At 41.9% G+C, this 17,412-nt stretch overlaps 1 protein-coding gene across 2 annotated transcripts; it reads right to left on the bottom strand.

Moving 5' to 3' along the window:
* Positions 1-151: 151 nt before the first annotated feature.
* acot8 (acyl-CoA thioesterase 8) lies at positions 152-14,092 on the bottom strand. Of its 2 annotated transcripts, none has more exons than XM_061832585.1 (6): positions 13,839-14,092; positions 3,677-3,813; positions 2,035-2,260; positions 1,577-1,734; positions 1,387-1,481; positions 152-1,037 (listed from the first exon to the last, which is right to left on the bottom strand). In XM_061832585.1, the coding sequence occupies exons 1-6, from the start codon at positions 14,018-14,020 to the stop codon at positions 954-956; spliced, it is 882 nt and encodes a 293-aa protein (XP_061688569.1). In that variant the 5' UTR covers positions 14,021-14,092; the 3' UTR covers positions 152-953. The 2 variants fall into 2 exon arrangements, with proteins under 2 accessions (XP_061688569.1, XP_061688568.1); XM_061832584.1 differs by having other exon boundaries at positions 1,290-1,481; positions 13,839-14,091.
* Positions 14,093-17,412: the final 3,320 nt, after the last annotated feature.

Below are 17,412 nucleotides of genomic sequence, written 5' to 3'. Positions count from 1 at the left end.
CTTAAATTGTGAAACTCCATTTACAGTACTGTTACACACCTCTTGCACTTTTTGAACTCCCGACACTACATGTATAGTCATTGTGCATGTGTTCAAAACAGGATTTTTCAAGTTGACACCAGCACATGGAATAACATAAGGTTTAACTGTGATTGGATCTTCAAAATCTTAGTCTGCATTCTTTTGACATTGTGTTTTTATCCAATCTAATATTTTAGATTTAACTGACTAGTCATTTGTGACTTTTCAAATCAGATTACACATTTTTAGATGAAATGGCTAACGCTACCGTTGACTTTACCTTAAGGAATAAGAATCATAAATGAGGCCCCAATTTAACACTGAAAGTTTGAAAGTCATGTCCTTTGTGTACCTTTTTTAGTTTAAGAGTTTTATTACATTCACATGATTGACTCATCTGGATGTTTGTGGAGAACCATTAAATGTTTAAGTATAACTTACTAGCAGGAATACTCCATGCATGAGTCTTTTAATCAACCAAATAGCTTTGCTCAGGATATTGTGAACTTTCATTTCTTCCATTCAGAAATGATTACAAGAGCTAAATGTTCTTAATCAGTAGTTATTGCATTACAAATAACTCTTTACATTGTGTAATTGTGGTTAAGAAAAATAAATACAGTACTCAGGTCAGTTCAAATGTGGAATAAAGAGTTTGTCCCATGCAACTACTAATGAAAAAGCTTGGAATATAGGAGCCAGTGAAATATTTGTCATGTTTGTCTAAAACATTTCAAAAACTAAAAACATCCCAAGTTAATGTATAAAACATTAACATTGACAAAAACTTCACAAATATTCATCTGGAATAAAAGTAACCACACAAAAAGGTAGACTTTAGTTTGGTATAAAACAATCATAACTTTTAAAACCGTATGAGAAAGGTGCCTATAGTTTGCTGGGCTCAGGAAATACGCCCCGTACTTTGACTCTCAGGACCCCTTCCTGTGCACATGAGGCTGCCAGCACACCATCTCTTCTCCACAGGCGGCCTTGAACCAGTCCCCTACTGCCTCCTGTGAGATGAAAAATCAAAAACAGTGTAGTATTCTTGAAACTCCATTACCTGAAGCATTGAGATAGTATTTGTGGTAATATTTTTGACTAAAACTATGGAGTTGTGGGATGTCCTGAACATGTGATTAACGCAAAGCAGTAACACAAAGTGTCATTGGTCACCATAATTATTAATGCATGCATGCATGCATATATATGGAGTGTTCCCACCAAAAGAGTCACAAGTAATGGTAAGCAATGAAAATGCTGACCTGCCCACGGGCTCTCACACTCGTACAACATCCATTCATCACTGCGGAAAATGTTGTGGAACCACATGGCGTGGTCCAGGGAAACTGAGAACTTTACCCTGTAGTTGGGGTAAGGTAGCATTGCAGTTGCCAGAAAGGCAAAATCTGATACATAGGCAGCCACACAGCAGTGCAATTTCATGTTGCCTTCACCTGTGTACAAACAAAACACAAATGTTGTGTTCCCTTTAAATTCGCTGAACACTGAAACTGCTGCGATCATCACCAAATGGATTAGAAAACCTTACCAATGTATCCTTTGGCTCGCACCCAAAACAATTTCTTTGGCTCTGCTGCAGCAAGCCTGTGAAACTGTGGAGGGCTGACTGGCTTGATCTCAATTGGGACTTCAATTGCAAGCAGTTTATTAAGAGCTAGTTTTAAAGTTTCAGCCAGGCCAGGTTTACTGCAAAAGTAAATTGGCCAAATCATACAATAAACCAAACCTATTTTCATGTATACATGTACTTTAATCATTCTATGTAAAATATTGCCTAAACATTTGTCCATTTCAAGTGTAACGTATGAATATATCTGAAATGTTATTTAATGGAATCTAATGCTAACAAGAGTTTGAAAAAGTACAATAAAGGCCACTTCCACCTTTTGCATTGTAGTTCCTTGGTAGCTTTTTATTTGCCAAATATGTGTGGACATAGTTTGCACAAGACTGTCATAAATTCCTTTTTTAAAATGTGGCATTTACCTGAGATAAACCTGGATGAGTTCCTCTGCAGTAAGGAGCTCTTCAGGCTGGGGGACCACCGGCATGGTGAACTGGTGTTGCAACGGACTTGGCTGTAGGATTTGGAAGGACGCTTGGCAGATAAATATAGGCTGTCCGTGCTGGATTGCCTTCACGGAGCGCACTGTAAAACTGCGACCATCTCTTGTGCGGTCTACCTGGTACAACACTGGAACCTTAGGATCTCCTAAAAAAAAGAAAAACAGGATCATGTCAATTGTTTGCGAAACAGGAAAGGCTAACGGTGTGCCCAATTTGCTGTTATTTAAACTCAAAAATCAAATATAGCTTGTTTGCTATTATTTTTGTTAGCTCATACGTAAGTCAATTATGACATATTTGGGTAGAACCAGAAAGCCAAGCACAAATGGACAGGCATTGATGCTATGGCATTTCTGCAAAGTCAGAGCACTTAAGTATGATGTCATCCTCATCATGCTCATTTGACCGTTACAACTAGTAATGAGTAGATGAGGCCTTGTGAAATGTTGGGCAATTTAAAGTCTTCAATTATTGTTGCACGTTTTTGGGATGAGGGGAGAAACCGGAGTGGCTGGAGAAAACCCACGCAGGCACGGGGAGAACATGCAAACTCCGCACATGCGGGGCCAGGATTGAACCCGAGTCCTCAGAACTGTTAGGCCAACGCTTTACAGCTGCTCCACCGTGCTGCCACTTTTTGAAAATATTTTGGGGAAAATTTTGCTCATTGTTATGAGAAATTACGGTAAATATTTTCCACTCCATACCTGTCATGATCTCTGGAGGCTTAACCAAAATACTCCAGCCATTTGATACCTCCGTTAATCGGAGCTTTAAGGCAGTCTTGCGTATCCCGTGGAAGCAGTGGATGACGGATGGAGAGCAAAGCTTCATAGCAACTGGGTGAATGTCCCATGGAGCCTTACGTGAAGTCATTTGATGGCTTGACAAAGTATGGGCTTCAGTGACAACCAAAACCATGCTTTCGGGATTCAGAAAGGCTGGAATAGGCTAGCTGTAACTGCAACTGACAGAGTCTGACGAAAGCAACATAGAAGAGGAAGCAGCGCGTCGTCTACCTTTGAAGTTGGCGGAGTTGTTTTGAAGTGACACAGAGGATGAAGATTTTGTTGGATTTATTGATTTGGAGTGATGCTGATGGTTTGGTAAGCTTGTTCGGATGTTCATTATGCTATAGTTATCTGAATAACTATGTTACGTTAAAATACCAGGCACGTTCTCCGTTTGTTGTTTTTGCGTCATGTAATGTTAGCAATAAAGTACACCTATTCAGCCTGTTCTCTATTGTATTTTTATTTTAAATTGTGTTTGTAGATGAAATTTCTGTTGTTAGTGTTGGATTTTAGCAAATACATTTTTCTGCTCTAATGACCTCTGGTGACAGACACCATCTACTGTTTTGGTGTCTTTCATTGCTTTCTTGAGGGGTTTCATTCTATGAGCTTGGTACATCAGTCGACGTGCTGTTGTTGCCAGATCAATCACTACTTAGAACCGTATCTGCTGGATAAATGCGAAGCACTACGATTTGATTTGCATGCTTTTTTCGATGAACCCAAACTTCAGTTACAATATACATTAATATCAGGCTACATCTTACCTGCTCTTACAAAGTAGCAGTGAAGAGAGTGAGCGTAAAGATTCTCACTGACAGATTTGGCAGCAGCAACTAGAGCTTGACCAATGATTTGTCCGCCAAATAAGCGCTGAGTCTGTGGCACCCAGTGATGTGTCCCCCTGAGGAGAAAAATGAATCATAAATTAAATACTGTAACACCAATTCACATACTGTATGAGAAGTTGTTTGAGAATTTATTCAACATCCTAAAAGTGCACTGAATGGAATCTATGGGTACGTTAAGAAATTTACTCCAGTGGGTCTCTACACTCGAGAATGCTCGCAAACTCAGAGCATTGTTGGAGTGTGCTCTTGGCTATTCAGAGCACCACATTGCGGGAGTGGACTTTGGCACTCCGTTGTCAGGCAGGGAAAAGATGTTTAAAGGCAGAACTGACACATTCAATAGGATGCATGCATTGATGTATTCCTGCTAAAGGCCAACACACTTAAATCAATACAAAATGGTGTGTGCGCTGCCTGTAAACAATCCATTGTCAGGATGCAGTAGGGTTGGAATCAAATTGAATTTCAGAACTTACCCTACGCATGCAGCACTTCTGCTTTCAGTGTAAAGCGGCAGGTTAACTTAACACATAGGCTCTATATTCGTAGACTGCTCAATGTGCACTGCAGCACATAATGGTGTAAATCTTGATATTCATGCCAGGGGAAGTCTCGATGTATATGTTTGCCTTTTTGGCAGACCGGTCAGGGGTAAGCAGGGTGTTTCTTGTTGCAGCAAGTGTTTGTCCTTTGGCTTCTGCCCAGAGCATACAACGTTTTGGTGACTGACTGATTTTTTGTGATGCATCTTCATTTTCATGCAAGTACAAAACTTGTTGCATGTTGGCAGACCCAAAAGCTCGGTAGTGCGTCAGCACAGCAAGGGTGTGTCCTTGGAGATGTGCTTAGCGGTATACATCCATACATACAGACAGACATACGCAAAGTGATCGGACAAATGTGGTGGATGACAGATTTATTCCAAAAGGAGGCATCTGAACCTCTTAACCACTTAACACTAATCAATTCATGAATTTTTTTTATTATCATCTTCATCATTATTACATATCCATCCATCCATCCATTTTCTTAGCTGCTTATCTGTCCGGAGGAAACCCACGCAGGCACGGGGAGAACATGCAAACTCCACATCGGTGGGTCCAGGATTGAACCCGGGACCTCAGAACTGTGAGAGCTTTTCCAGCTGATCCACCATGCTGCCTAATTATGATATATATATTATATACTGGCCAGCACGCGTTATGGGGTTGGGGGTGTAAATGAATGATCATCGGAGTAGATAGATCAAGACTGATCAGTGGACACGTCTCCAGCAAATTTTCATCAGCTCATTCTCTATTTAACTAATGTTCAATCATCTAGTTTTTCTAGAAACTCACTCTCTTCTACTGATATGATGCCCCCATATGCAAGCCCACTTGTGCCGCTTTTAAAAGAAACGAAAGAACCCACTTTAAGTTTCTTTAGGCTTGTTTTATACGCTGGATGCCCTTCCTGACACAGCCCCTCTTGGGGAGTAGAGGCCCCAGTGAGATATGAACTCACGATCACCAGTTTACCAAACCAATGCTCTAACCACTGAGCTATGGGGCCTCAGTCCTTAACTCACGTAGTCTCAAGTGTAAAATGAATCTGGTACCAAAAAGAAAAAAAGAAAATACTGAAAGCTTGAGTTGTGATAAATTTGTGCATCAAGTTAGTTTTTGGTTTTTAAAAGAAATTGTGTTCATTGTTCAAAAATTGTGTTTTCATTTGTTAATTTAATTTCACTCCAAATGGTGGAATATGTTTGTTTGCGACAGTTTTCTTGCTGAAGAACGTTTTGTTTTTTACAGAAGAAGGATAGAGGCATGGTAACCTGTGGCTTTATGCTACACTTGTCAATGGAAAGATATTAGATATTATCATATTAGATGGATATGTCATACAGTAATGGGAAAAAAATAAATGTTAATTAAAGGTAAGGAATCACTCATTTGGAGCCAAATCCTGCACAAGACATAGGTTTTACTTGTACAAGGAACTCATACTTGATCTCACACACCTCCCTAAACAGCCCTTGGCAAAATGTTAGAGTCAACGCGCTACATTCCCATCCTTTGTGTGTCAAAAATAGTCAATTTGTCGACGTTTTGGGTCTGCAACAATGTACAATCTTATTCTTCTTCTTCTTCTTTTCCTTTCGGCTTGTCCCGTTAGGGGTCGCCACAGCGTGTCATCTTTTGCCATCTTAGCCTATCTCCTGCATCTTCCTCTCTAACCCCAACTGCCCTCATGTCTTCCCTCACCACATCCATAAACCTTCTCTTTGGTCTTCCTCTCGCCCTTTTGCCTGGGAGCTCCATCCTCAGCATCCTTCTACTACCAATATACTCACTCTCTCGCCTCTGAACATGTCCAAACCATCGAAGTCTGCTCTCTCGAATCTTGTCTCCAAAACATCCAGCTTTGGCTGTCCCTCTAATGAGCTCATTTCTAATCCTATCCAACCTGGTCACTCCGAGCGAGAACCTCAACATCTTCATTTCTGCCACCTCCAGTTCAGCTTCCTGTTGTTTCTTCAGTGCCACCGTCTCTAATCCGTACATCATGGCCGGCCTCACCACTGTTTTGTAAACTTTGCCCTTCATCCTAGCAGACACTCTTCTGTCACATAACACCCAGACACCTTTCGCCAGCTGTTCCAACCTGCTTGGACCCGTTTCTTCACTTCCTGACCACACTCTCCATTGCTCTGTATTGTTGACCCCAAGTATTTGAAGTCGTCCACCCTCGCTATCTCTTCTCCTCCCCGTAGCCTCACTCTTCCCCCTCTACTTTTCTCATTCACGCACATATATTCTGTTTTACTTCGGCTAATCTTCATTCCTCTCCTTTCCAGTGCATGTCTCCATCTTTCCAATTGTTCCTCTGCATGCTCCCTGCTTTCACTGCATATGACAATATCATCTGCGAACATCATGGTCCAAGGGGATTCCAGTCTAACCTCATCTGTCAGCCTATCCATTACCACTGCAAACAGGAAGGGGCTCAGAGCTGATCCCTGATGCAGTCCCACCTCCACCTTAAATTCCTCTGTCACACCTAAGGCACACCTCACCATTGTTCTGCTGCCATCATACATGTCCTGTACTATTTTAACATACTTCTCTGCCACACCAGACTTACGCATGCAGTACCACAGTTCCTCTCTTGTTACTCTGTCATAGGCTTTCTCTAGATCCACAAAGACACAATGTAGCTCCTTCTGACCTTCTCTGTACTTTTCCACGAGCATCCTCAAGGCAAATAATGCATCTGTGGTACTCTTTCTAGGCATGAAACCATACTGTTGCTCGCAGATACTTACTTCTCTCCGGTCTAGCCTCCACTACTCTTTCCCATAACTTCATTGTGTGGCTCATCAACTTTATTCCTCTATAGTTCCCACAGCTCTGAACATCCCCTTTGTTCTTAAAATGGGAACTAGAACACTTTTCCTCCATTCTTCAGGCATCTTTTCGCCCGCTAGTATTCTGTTGAATAAGTTGGTCAAAAACTCCACAGCCATCTTTCCAAATTGCTTCCATACCTCTACCGGTATGTCATCAGGACCAACTGCCTTTCCATTTTTCATCCTTTGTAGTGCCTTTCTGACTTCCCCCTTAGTAATCATTTCCACTTCCTGGTCCTTCACTCTTGCTCTTCAACTCTTCCTTCTCTCTCATTTTCTTCATTCATCAACTTCTCAAAGTATTCTTTCCATCTATTTAGTACACTACCGGCACCAGTCAACACATTTCCATCTCTATCCTTAATCACCCTTACTGCTGCACATCCTTCCCATCTCTATCCCTCTGTCTGGCCAACCTGTAGAGATCCTTTTCTCCTTCTTTCGTGTCCAACCTGGTGTACATGTCTTCATATGCCTCTTGTTTAGCCTTTGCCACCTCTACCCTTTGCCCTACGTCGCATCTCGATGTACTCCTTTCGCCTCTCCTCAGTCCTCTCAGTATCCCACTTCTTCTTCGCTAATCTCTTTCCTTGTATGACTCCCTGTATTTTGGGGTTCCACCACCAAGTCTCCTTCTCCCCTTTCCTACCATGACAACCCAAGTACTCTCCTGCCTGTCTCTCTGATCACCTTTGCTGTCGTCGTCCAGTCTTCCGGGAGCTTCGGTTGTCCATCGAGAGCCTGTCTCACCTCTTTCCGGAAGGCCGCACGACATTCTTCCTTTCTCAGCTTCCACCACATGGTTTTCTCTGCTCTACCTTTGTCTTCTTAATCTTCCTACCCACCACCAGAATCATCCTACATACTACCATCCTATGCTGTCGAGCTACACTCTCCCCTACCACTACTTTACAGTCAGTACCTCCTTCAGATTACATCGTCTGCACAAATATAATCTACCTGCGTGGTTCTACCTCCGCTCTTGTAGGTCACTATATGTTCCTCCTCTCTTCTGGAAATAAGTGTTCACTACAGCCATCTCCATCCTTTTTGCAAAGTCCACCACCATCTGCCCTTCTTCAAAGTTCCTTTCCTGGATGCCGTACTTACCCATCACTTCTTCATCGCCCCTGTTTCCTTTACCAATATGTCCATTACAATCTGCACCAATCACAACTCTCTACTCTCTCGCTGTCTGGATGCTCAGAACTACTTCATCTAGTTCCTTCCAGAATTTCTCTTTCAACTCTAGGTCACATCCTACCTGTGGTGCATAGCCGCTAACCACATTATACATAACACCCTCAATTTCAAATTTTAGTCTCATCACTCGATCTGATACTCTTTTTACCTCCAAGACATTCTTAGCCAGCTCTTCCTTTAAAATAACCCTACTCCATTTCTCTTCCCATCTACTCCGTGGTAGAATAATTTAAACCCTGCTCCCAAACTTCTAGCCTTACTACCTTTCCACCTGCTCTCTTGGATGCACAGAATATCAACCTTTCTCCTAATCATCATGTCAACCAACTCCTGTGCTTTTCCTGTCATAGTCCCAACATTCAAAGTCCCTACACTCAGTTGTAGGCTCTGTGCATTCCTCTTTTTCTTCTGACGCTGGATCCGGTTTCCTCCTCTTCTTTGTCTTCGACCCACAGTAGCTGAATTTCCACCGACGCCCTGTAGGTTAGCAGTGCCGGGGGCGGGCGTTGTTAACCCGGGCCACGACCGATCCGGTATGGGATTCTTTAGATGAACGCTCATATTTGTTTGGCACAGTTTTTACGCCGGATGCCCTTCCTGACGCAACCCTCTGCATTTATCCTGGCTTGGGACCGGCCTACAGATTGCACTGGTTTGTGCCCCCATAGGGCTGCATTAATGTACAATCTTATTAGTGAGGCCAAAGCATACGAGTACATGGAGAGTTATGACAGCATCATTTGGATATTATAATAAATACTGATGCCTTTTCAAAGATGAAACAATGTGAGATAAGATGGAGGTCAAATGGGTTAACTGTGTAAAACAAATTTTCTGTTTTGGGCCACACCAGGATAGTTGTCAATCATCTGATCAGAATTTATAGTCTCTTATGTTAGAGGTACAGTTCAGGAACATAAATTGGGCTTGAAACGCAGACAATTTGTAGACCGACTCAAGTGAACTTGAAATGCAGACAATTTGTAGACGGACTCCTAGTAATTTTTGTTTATTTGTTTCTTTGGCATTACCCAAATTTATATCCACTAAAGTTAATATTAGCTATCTTGTACATTTTCCACGTTCTTTAAATGAGGTTTTAAAAGTTGAAAGAGTATAGAGAAATTTTAACCTAGGGGCAAAGACAACAGGATGACAAAGTGGTTCTCATAAACAATTACAGTCACATTTGAAAAATGTACGGGTGTGGTCAGTCATGCTTCTAGATATAGTTACGGGTGTGGTCCACCAGTCATGCTCGCAGATAAAGTTGTGGGTGTGAATAGGAATGGAATCTCAAGACGTTAAAATAACTTACTGGATTATAACAAAACTGTAAATTAAAAATAAAGTAAACAAATACATAATTAAAATAGAAAACAAAAATTTCAAACTCAGAAATGTTAATTTCCAATTTCAACAGATATTAGTAGAACATGATACAAAACAGTATTTAAAATTTTTCATCAATAAAAATTGTTGATCTGACAAACTTTATCTGAAGAAAAGTTAAATGTACTGGCCTGTCAAGGAATAAACATGAACTGTCTATACCCACAATGAAAATGCTGAAAGTTTAGTTCAACATAATAGGCGTTAGTGGTAACAAGCTAGCGATACATTGTCACAAACATTCCTGTCGGCAATCGTGATATATTGCTATAATCTAGCGTAATTTACGGCAGTAGAGGGGAAAAGTTTTTAATTTCAAGATAACGCATACCACGGGGAAAATGACCGTTCACATTTAGCTATATGGACAGACTAGCCTAACATTATAACTTAGATCAAGTCCAAGTAAAGCACAATCTCATACTTATTATAGTTACTGAAACATTACCTGCGTTAGATCCCAGAAATGTTTTCAGTGTAACTGAATTTCCTTTGACATGGCTCATGAAGTTGATGACTTACAACATAAATGCGCTCGCCACACATGAAAAAGCTCTGAACATGCGCTTTTGGCAAAACTCAGGGCCCTGGCTAGCCTTTTTTTCATCATTAGCCACTTTTTTTTTTTTTTAGCCAATGGCTGTAGTGAACACTTATTTCCAGAAGAGGGAGGAACATATAGTGACCTACAAGAGCAGAGGTAGAACCACGCAGGTAGATTATATTTTGTGCAGACGATGTAATCTGAAGGAGGTTACTGACTGTAAAGTAGTGGTAGGGGAGAGTGTAGCTCGACAGCATAGGATGGTAGTATGTAGGATGATTCTGGTGGTGGGTAGGAAGATTAAGAAGACAAAGGTAGAGCAGAGAACCATGTGGTGGAAGCTGAGAAAGGAAGAATGTTGTGCAGCCTTCCGGAAAGAGGTGAGACAGGCTCTCGATGGACAACTGAAGAAGCTCCTGGAAGACTGGACGACGACAGCCAAGGTGATCAGAGAGACAGGCAGGAGAGTACTGGTGTGTCATCTGGTAGGAAAGGGGAGAAGGAGACTTGGTGGTGGAACCCCAAAATACAGGGAGTCATACAAGGAAGAGATTAGCGAAGAAGAAGTGGGATACTGAGAGGACTGAGGAGAGGCGAAAGGAGTACATCGAGATGCGACGTAGGGCAAAGGTAGAGTGGCAAAGGCTAAACAAGAGGCATATGAAGACATGTACACCAGGTTGGACACGAAAGAAGGAGAAAAGGATCTCTACAGGTTGGCCAGACAGAGGGATAGAGATGGGAAGGGATGTGCAGAAGGTTAGGTTGATTAAGGATAGAGATGGAAATGGGTTGACTGGTGCCGGTAGTGTGCTAAATAGATGGAAAGAATACTTTGAGAAGTTGATGAATGAAGAAAATGAGAGAGAAGGAAGAGTTGAAGAGGCAAGAGTGAAGGACCAGGAAGTGGAAATGATTACTAAGGGGGAAGTCAGAAAGGCACTACAAAGGATGAAAAATGGAAAGGCAGTTGGTCCTGATGACATACCGGTAGAGGTATGGAAGCAATTTGGAGAGATGGCTGTGGAGTTTTGACCAACTTATTCAACAGAATACTAGCGGGCGAAAAGATGCCTGAAGAATGGAGGAAAAGTGTCTAGTTCCCATTTTTAGAACAAAGGGGATGTTCAGAGCTGTGGGAACTATAGAGGAATAAAGTTGAGAGCCCACACAATGAAGAAGTTATGGGAAAGAGTAGTGGAGGCTAGACTCAGGAGAGAAGTAAGTATCTGCGAGCAACAGTATGGTTCATGCCTAGAAAAGAGTACCACAGATGCATTATTTGCCTTGAGGATGCTCGTGGAAAAGTACAGAGAAGGTCAGAAGGAGCTACATTGTGTCTTTGTGGATCTAGAGAAAGCCTATGACAGAGTAACAAGAGAGAGGAACTGTGGTACTGCATGCGTAAGTCTGGTGTGGCAGAGAAGTATGTTAAAATAGTACAGGACATGTATGATGGCAGCAGAACAATGGGTGAGGTGTTGCCTTAGGTGTGACAGAGGAATTTAAGGTGGAGGTGGGACTGCATCAGGGATCAGCTCTGAGCCCCTTCCTGTTTCCAGTGGTAATGGATAGGCTGACAGATGAGGTTAGACTGGAATCCCCTTGGACCATGATGTTCGCAGATGATATTGTCATATGCAGTAAAAGCAGGGAGCACGCAGTGGAACAATTGGAAAGATGGAGACATGCACTGGAAAGGAGAGGAATGAAGATTAGCCGAAGTAAAACAGAATATATGTGCGTGAATGAGAAAAGTGGAGGGGGAAGAGTGAGGCTACAGGGAGAAGAGATAGCGAGGGTGGACGACTTCAAATATTTGGGTCAACAATCCAGAGCAATGGTGAGTGTGGTAAGGAAGTGAAGAAACGGGTCCAAGCAGGTTGGAACAGCTGGCGAAAGCTGTCTGGTGTGTTATGTGACAGAAGAGTGTCTGCTAGGATGAAGGGCAAAGTTTACAAAACAGTGGTGAGGCCGGCCATGATGTACGGATTAGAGACGGGGGCACTGAAGAAACAACAGGAAGCTGAACTGGAGGTGGCAGAAATGAAGATGTTGAGGTTCTCGCTCGGAGTGACCAGGTTGGATAGGATTAGAAATGAGCTCATTAGAGGGACAGCCAAAGCTGGATGTTTTGGAGACAAGATTCGAGAGAGCAGACTTCGATGGTTTGGACATGTTCAGAGGCGAGAGAGTGAGTATATTGGTAGAAGGATGCTGAGGATGGAGCTCCCAGGCAAAAGAGCGAGAGGAAGACCAAAGAGAAGGTTTATGGATGTGGTGAGGGAAGACATGAGGGCAGTTGGGGTTAGAGAGGAAGATGCAAGAGATAGGCTAAGATGGCAAAAGATGACACGCTGTGGCGACCCCTAACGGGACAAGCCGAAAGGAAAAGAAGAAGAAGAAGCCACTTTTCTATAATCATAGCCAAAAAATAGCCAATCTCATGCCGGTCAAACTGACATGACTAATCCTCTTTCTTGTTCTTCAGGTTACATGAATCCAAATAACTTTCAGACATAAATGTGAAACAAGGAATTGTATTTTTTATTGGTAACTGAATCTAACAAACATTAAGAATAACAAAGATGTGTCATATAAATAAAAAACTTTCTCAATCCTTTTCTACACTCGTGACTGTTGAGAATAACATCACTGTTCAACACTAAGTTTTTGCATGATTCCTGCCGTAAAATTCTCTTTTTACTACTCACCCATTTAAAGAAACTTATCAAAATCAAACAATTCTTCTTCAGGGCCTTCAATTTTAATGATTAACAGTTCATTTATACTTTCTGTTTCGAGACAGTTCTTAAACGTCCTTCAGTTACAATGTCATGATTTTACAGTCTTTGTTGTACATTTTCCGTTTAGACAGCTCTAAGCCGTTTTACAATGTCATGCCCGCTGAAGCCAAGTTCTACAGCAACTACGCCATTGCAGTTGCAGCAAACTTGTGATCAGCTGTCTGCTGATGCGTCACAAAGTCATCCAACTTCGGCGCCACCGATGATTTTCAGCGTGTCAGAAGATTTTTTTCTTTCACTGTCAATACATCATTGGCAGAAAAAAAAATGAGTCCAATTTGATCCACTTGAATTTAGAAAACCATTCCTGGCGAATCTTTTGCTTCAGCCCTGCATGGTGGCGCTGGGTTTTCACCGGTCACTCCGGTTTCTTACCACATCTCCAAAACATTCATTAATTGGACACTCTAAATTTCCCCCAGGTGTGATTGTGAGTGGGACTCACAGGAGCTCCAACTAGGCCACTGCATAAAAGACTTAATCCTTGTCTTATTCTTACAAACTAGGACTCCTTTTATTCGTTTCAAACCTCGATCCAAATATATCCTTTATTTCGATATTCAGGTGGTTTTAATTTTTTAGTCACATACTACATATCCAGTCTGCTGTTAAAACAGCCTTGCCATAATTACAATATTATAAATCTGACCACTTGTTATATTTTAAATACATTTGAATCTGGAACCAACAACAAATAAACATGCTAGTATTGACACTTCTATTCATAGGACAAATTACCTGTACAGGTCTACGTCGAGCTTCTCCACGTTTAAAACGCTGGTAACAAGGACGCTTCGAAGGTCCGGGGTGTACTCAAGTGCAGGAATATTGGTCTTGGAGTTATCTTCTAACGCCAGCTTTGAATTGGATGTGGCTTCAGAATCAGCAGCAGAGGGACGCTCAACGTTTTCTTCCGCCATGTTGTCCGACGCAAGTTCCGCTTGGTCCAGGATAACATGAGCTGCGTTCCAATAGGCTCGTCGTGAATCCTAGCAAGGCCACTTTGCATCCATCAATTTTATAATCTTAAATCTCCTCGTCCTAACACATTTATAGCCTGACGAAAAAGGGCTTATCCAGGGGCTTGGACCTCATTTTGAAAAGTACCCCTCTGAAATTTGATCGAACTTTTTAGAACTTCGTGGATGACTCAAAATAGGTCTCGTCGTGATATTATTATTATTATAATACAAGGACAACAAACTAATAATAACAGTATTATATCTATTTAATAAATACATTATGAAAAAAGTAAAAAATGAATTATTGTCAGAAAAGCACAGACCTTTCATAGTATGAATACAACATGAGTATGCACATCTGTTGTTGGCCAATAAAAGCCTCTCAGACCTGAGAAGGATCTGCTCCACTTGCAGAATACACTGAGGCATATGTGCAACACTTGCACGATCAACATTGCCCCAGAGTTTTGCACGACTCATAACTTTAGACTGCATATATTCCTTGAATTCTTGACATCCTTTACACAACGGTCATTGCACTTGACTTTTGCTCTATTAGGCACTAACTGCTCTAAATGCTAGAAGACTGCATCCTACGGTGTAGTACTGAAGTGTACAATATGCTTCCGTACATCACAGAGGAAAGAAACAGTTAAAACATAGCGCTAGTCTCCAGGGGACTCATGTACAAAGACTTGCTTGGATTTCCTACTAAAACCGTATGCTAAGATCCAGAAAAAGTCGTATGAACAAAAATATCCAGATGTATGAATCTGTGCGTATGCACGGATTCAAACACATTTCCCTTCTACGTCCCAATAAACATGGAATTAAGTGTACATGTTGGAGTAGCAGACCCCTTTCTCTCCATGCACATATTTAAATGTGCAAATCATATTTAAACAAAATCTGCTCCAGACCCAGTCTCCGCTGATCCGAAGACATATGTAACTATCGTCGATGTACGAATTGAATTAGAATGTACAGAATCAAATAAAATTGTTTCCTGTTGACATATACAAATTTATCATGTGATTCCGTCCTTCTAACAATGTGTGTGCTGTCAATAGCGCCGATTACATGAGCAAAACCAGCTGTCGGTGCGGATTGAACTTTATTTCATAGATTGTGTCAGGGTTGTAAAATCAAGCTTTACTAGGTCATTGCGTTAGGATAGCTGGAAATCCGTGTCATTGTTCTGACCACAGATATCAGGAGTATGGATAGGTTTCCGATGATGTCACCACAATCCCAGGAGTCCCTTATCCGCCATTTTGTGTGTCTTCAAGCAAGCCCCTTTCATCTGATAATATGGGCCACACATGCGTAGTTTGAGGCTGTACTAACCGCGCTGATTTTGGGGCAAACAAAGAGTTAGTATTTTGATATTTTGAAGGACGCTGTCAACCAGGGAAGTAAAACTAAGCGACTATCGACAGAAAGACGGAACCTATGGTTGTCGAGGATCAGCCGAGCTGGATTTCTTCCTGATCCAACAAAGAGACTATAAAATTTGCTTGGATAATTTCGTAACAGGTAACATTTTCAATTAAATGCTTGAGGCAACAAGGAATGAATAAATTATGTATTCTACACAAAGGTATGACAGAGAATTCTTTAAGAGAAAAAAATCGATTTACATTTTTAACTGCAGAGGGCGGTAACCAGTAAGACCCTCTCTTCTGTAACTGTCTTGCTATCCCGTAACTTCACTGAAGCCTCGACTGCAAAAAGAAAGGCAGCCACGTATTTTTCTCCAAGACCGGTCATGCAGGTACAATGACCGGAGAGAACGCAGCCATCTTTTTGGGATATGATCCAGGGATATGGTAGTGGATCGACAGACCTCTGACAATGTCTTCCTTGAGCCACCATTACACACTGATTACCGATCACCTGTTGCCGTATATCTTGAACGAAGCCTCTTACAATGTAATTGTAGGCTTGTAGAGCCTTGTAGGGTATATGAGCTCACAGAATTCACGAGATAACGATATCGGATATGAAATGTCAGGGTAGCTTTCCACATTGTCACCCCCGTTGCTTGCTTGAAATTCATATGGATCTTTGCTGCCGATGTCCTTTAATTTCTCCAAGTATCTGGCTCTGCTTAAAGCATCAAACATGTTTTTGTCCACTAAGTTGGCATTTGCTTTAAAAGACGTCTTAACTCTTACACCAAGCGGGAAATTTAACGATAGAAAAAAAACCTCCTGCTTCACCATTCACCTAGGTTCTCTGCAATCCAATCCACACAGTGTGGCATCCTTCGCAAGGGATAATGGATAATTGGAAACCAACTGACTTGCCTATGCGGCAGCCATGATGCGAATGTTGATGTTCCCATCGAAAGCAATGCACAGACATTAAAATTAAGTCATAACTTGCTCATTTTCTCAAGTTTTGCTTTTTTGTCAATTGCAAAATGTACACTATCACCACAAAACACGTCTTCTTAAACAAATATTTTTTTAAATAAATTTGAGGATGAGTTAAAAATAGGGCTGGTCTTCCCTCTTGACCCGTCTCAGTTGACAGTGGTCGAAAGCCAGAGTCCACCCTGGCAATTGTCAGGTGATAGCAGAACACATACAGTATATAGTTTACAACCGTTCCCCCCTCATGTTCCCATATATGCCGTACAATTGGCTGGCAAACAGTTCAAGGTGTACCCTGCCTCCTGCCCGTTGACAGCTGGGAGAGGTTCCAGCTCTCCTGCGATAGTGAGGATAAGCAGCTAAGAAAATGGATGGATGGATGAATTATAAATGGATAATAGATTTATTGAAGACTAAATTCTCCTTAGGAGCATGCATATAGAGACAAACAGCTGCACACAAAATCTCACCTAGCGGCAATTTAGAATGTCTAATTAATGTTGCATGTTTTTGGGAAGTGGGAGGAAACTGGAGTGCCTGGAAAAAACCCACGCAGGCACAGGGAGAACGTGGAAACTCCACACAGGCGGGTCTGGGATTGAACTAACTGTGAGGCCAACGCTTTCCAGCTGCTCCACTGTGCCGGCTGCTTATTATAATTTTCTTCTTTTCCTTTCGGCTTGTCCCGTTGGGGGTCGCCACAGCGTGTCATCTTTTGCCATCTTAGCCTATCTCCTGCATCTTCCTCTCTAACCCCAACTGCCCTCATGTCTTCCCTCACCACATCCATAAACCTTCTCTTTGGTCTTCCTCTCGCTCTTTTGCCTGGGAGCTCCATCCTCAGCATCCTTCTACCAATATACTAACTCTCTCGCCTCTGAACATGTCCAAAGCATCGAAGTCTGCTCTCTTGAATCTTGTCTCCAAAACATCCAACTTTGGCTGTCCCTCTAATGAGCTCATTTCTAATCC

Source organism: Syngnathoides biaculeatus, chromosome 10 (genome assembly GCF_019802595.1).
Source record: "Syngnathoides biaculeatus isolate LvHL_M chromosome 10, ASM1980259v1, whole genome shotgun sequence".
Taxonomy (NCBI): Eukaryota; Metazoa; Chordata; class Actinopteri; order Syngnathiformes; family Syngnathidae; genus Syngnathoides; species Syngnathoides biaculeatus.
This window is presented reverse-complemented; position numbering and strand designations above follow the sequence as displayed.

What these genes read in the sequence shown, in the direction of transcription:
- acot8 (XM_061832584.1), bottom strand. Translation starts at nt 14,020, where the DNA reads ATGGCGGAAGAAAACGTTGAGCGTCCCTCTGCTGCTGATTCTGAAGCC. An exon ending in CTCGACGTAGACCTGTACAG is followed by an intron (nt 3,814 to 13,838) that starts GTAATTTGTCCT and finishes TTTTCTCCTCAG; the next exon opens with GGGGACACATCACTGGGTGC. An exon ending in GCGAGCCAAAGGATACATTG is followed by an intron (nt 1,482 to 1,576) that starts GTAAGGTTTTCT and finishes GTTTGTACACAG; the next exon opens with GTGAAGGCAACATGAAATTG.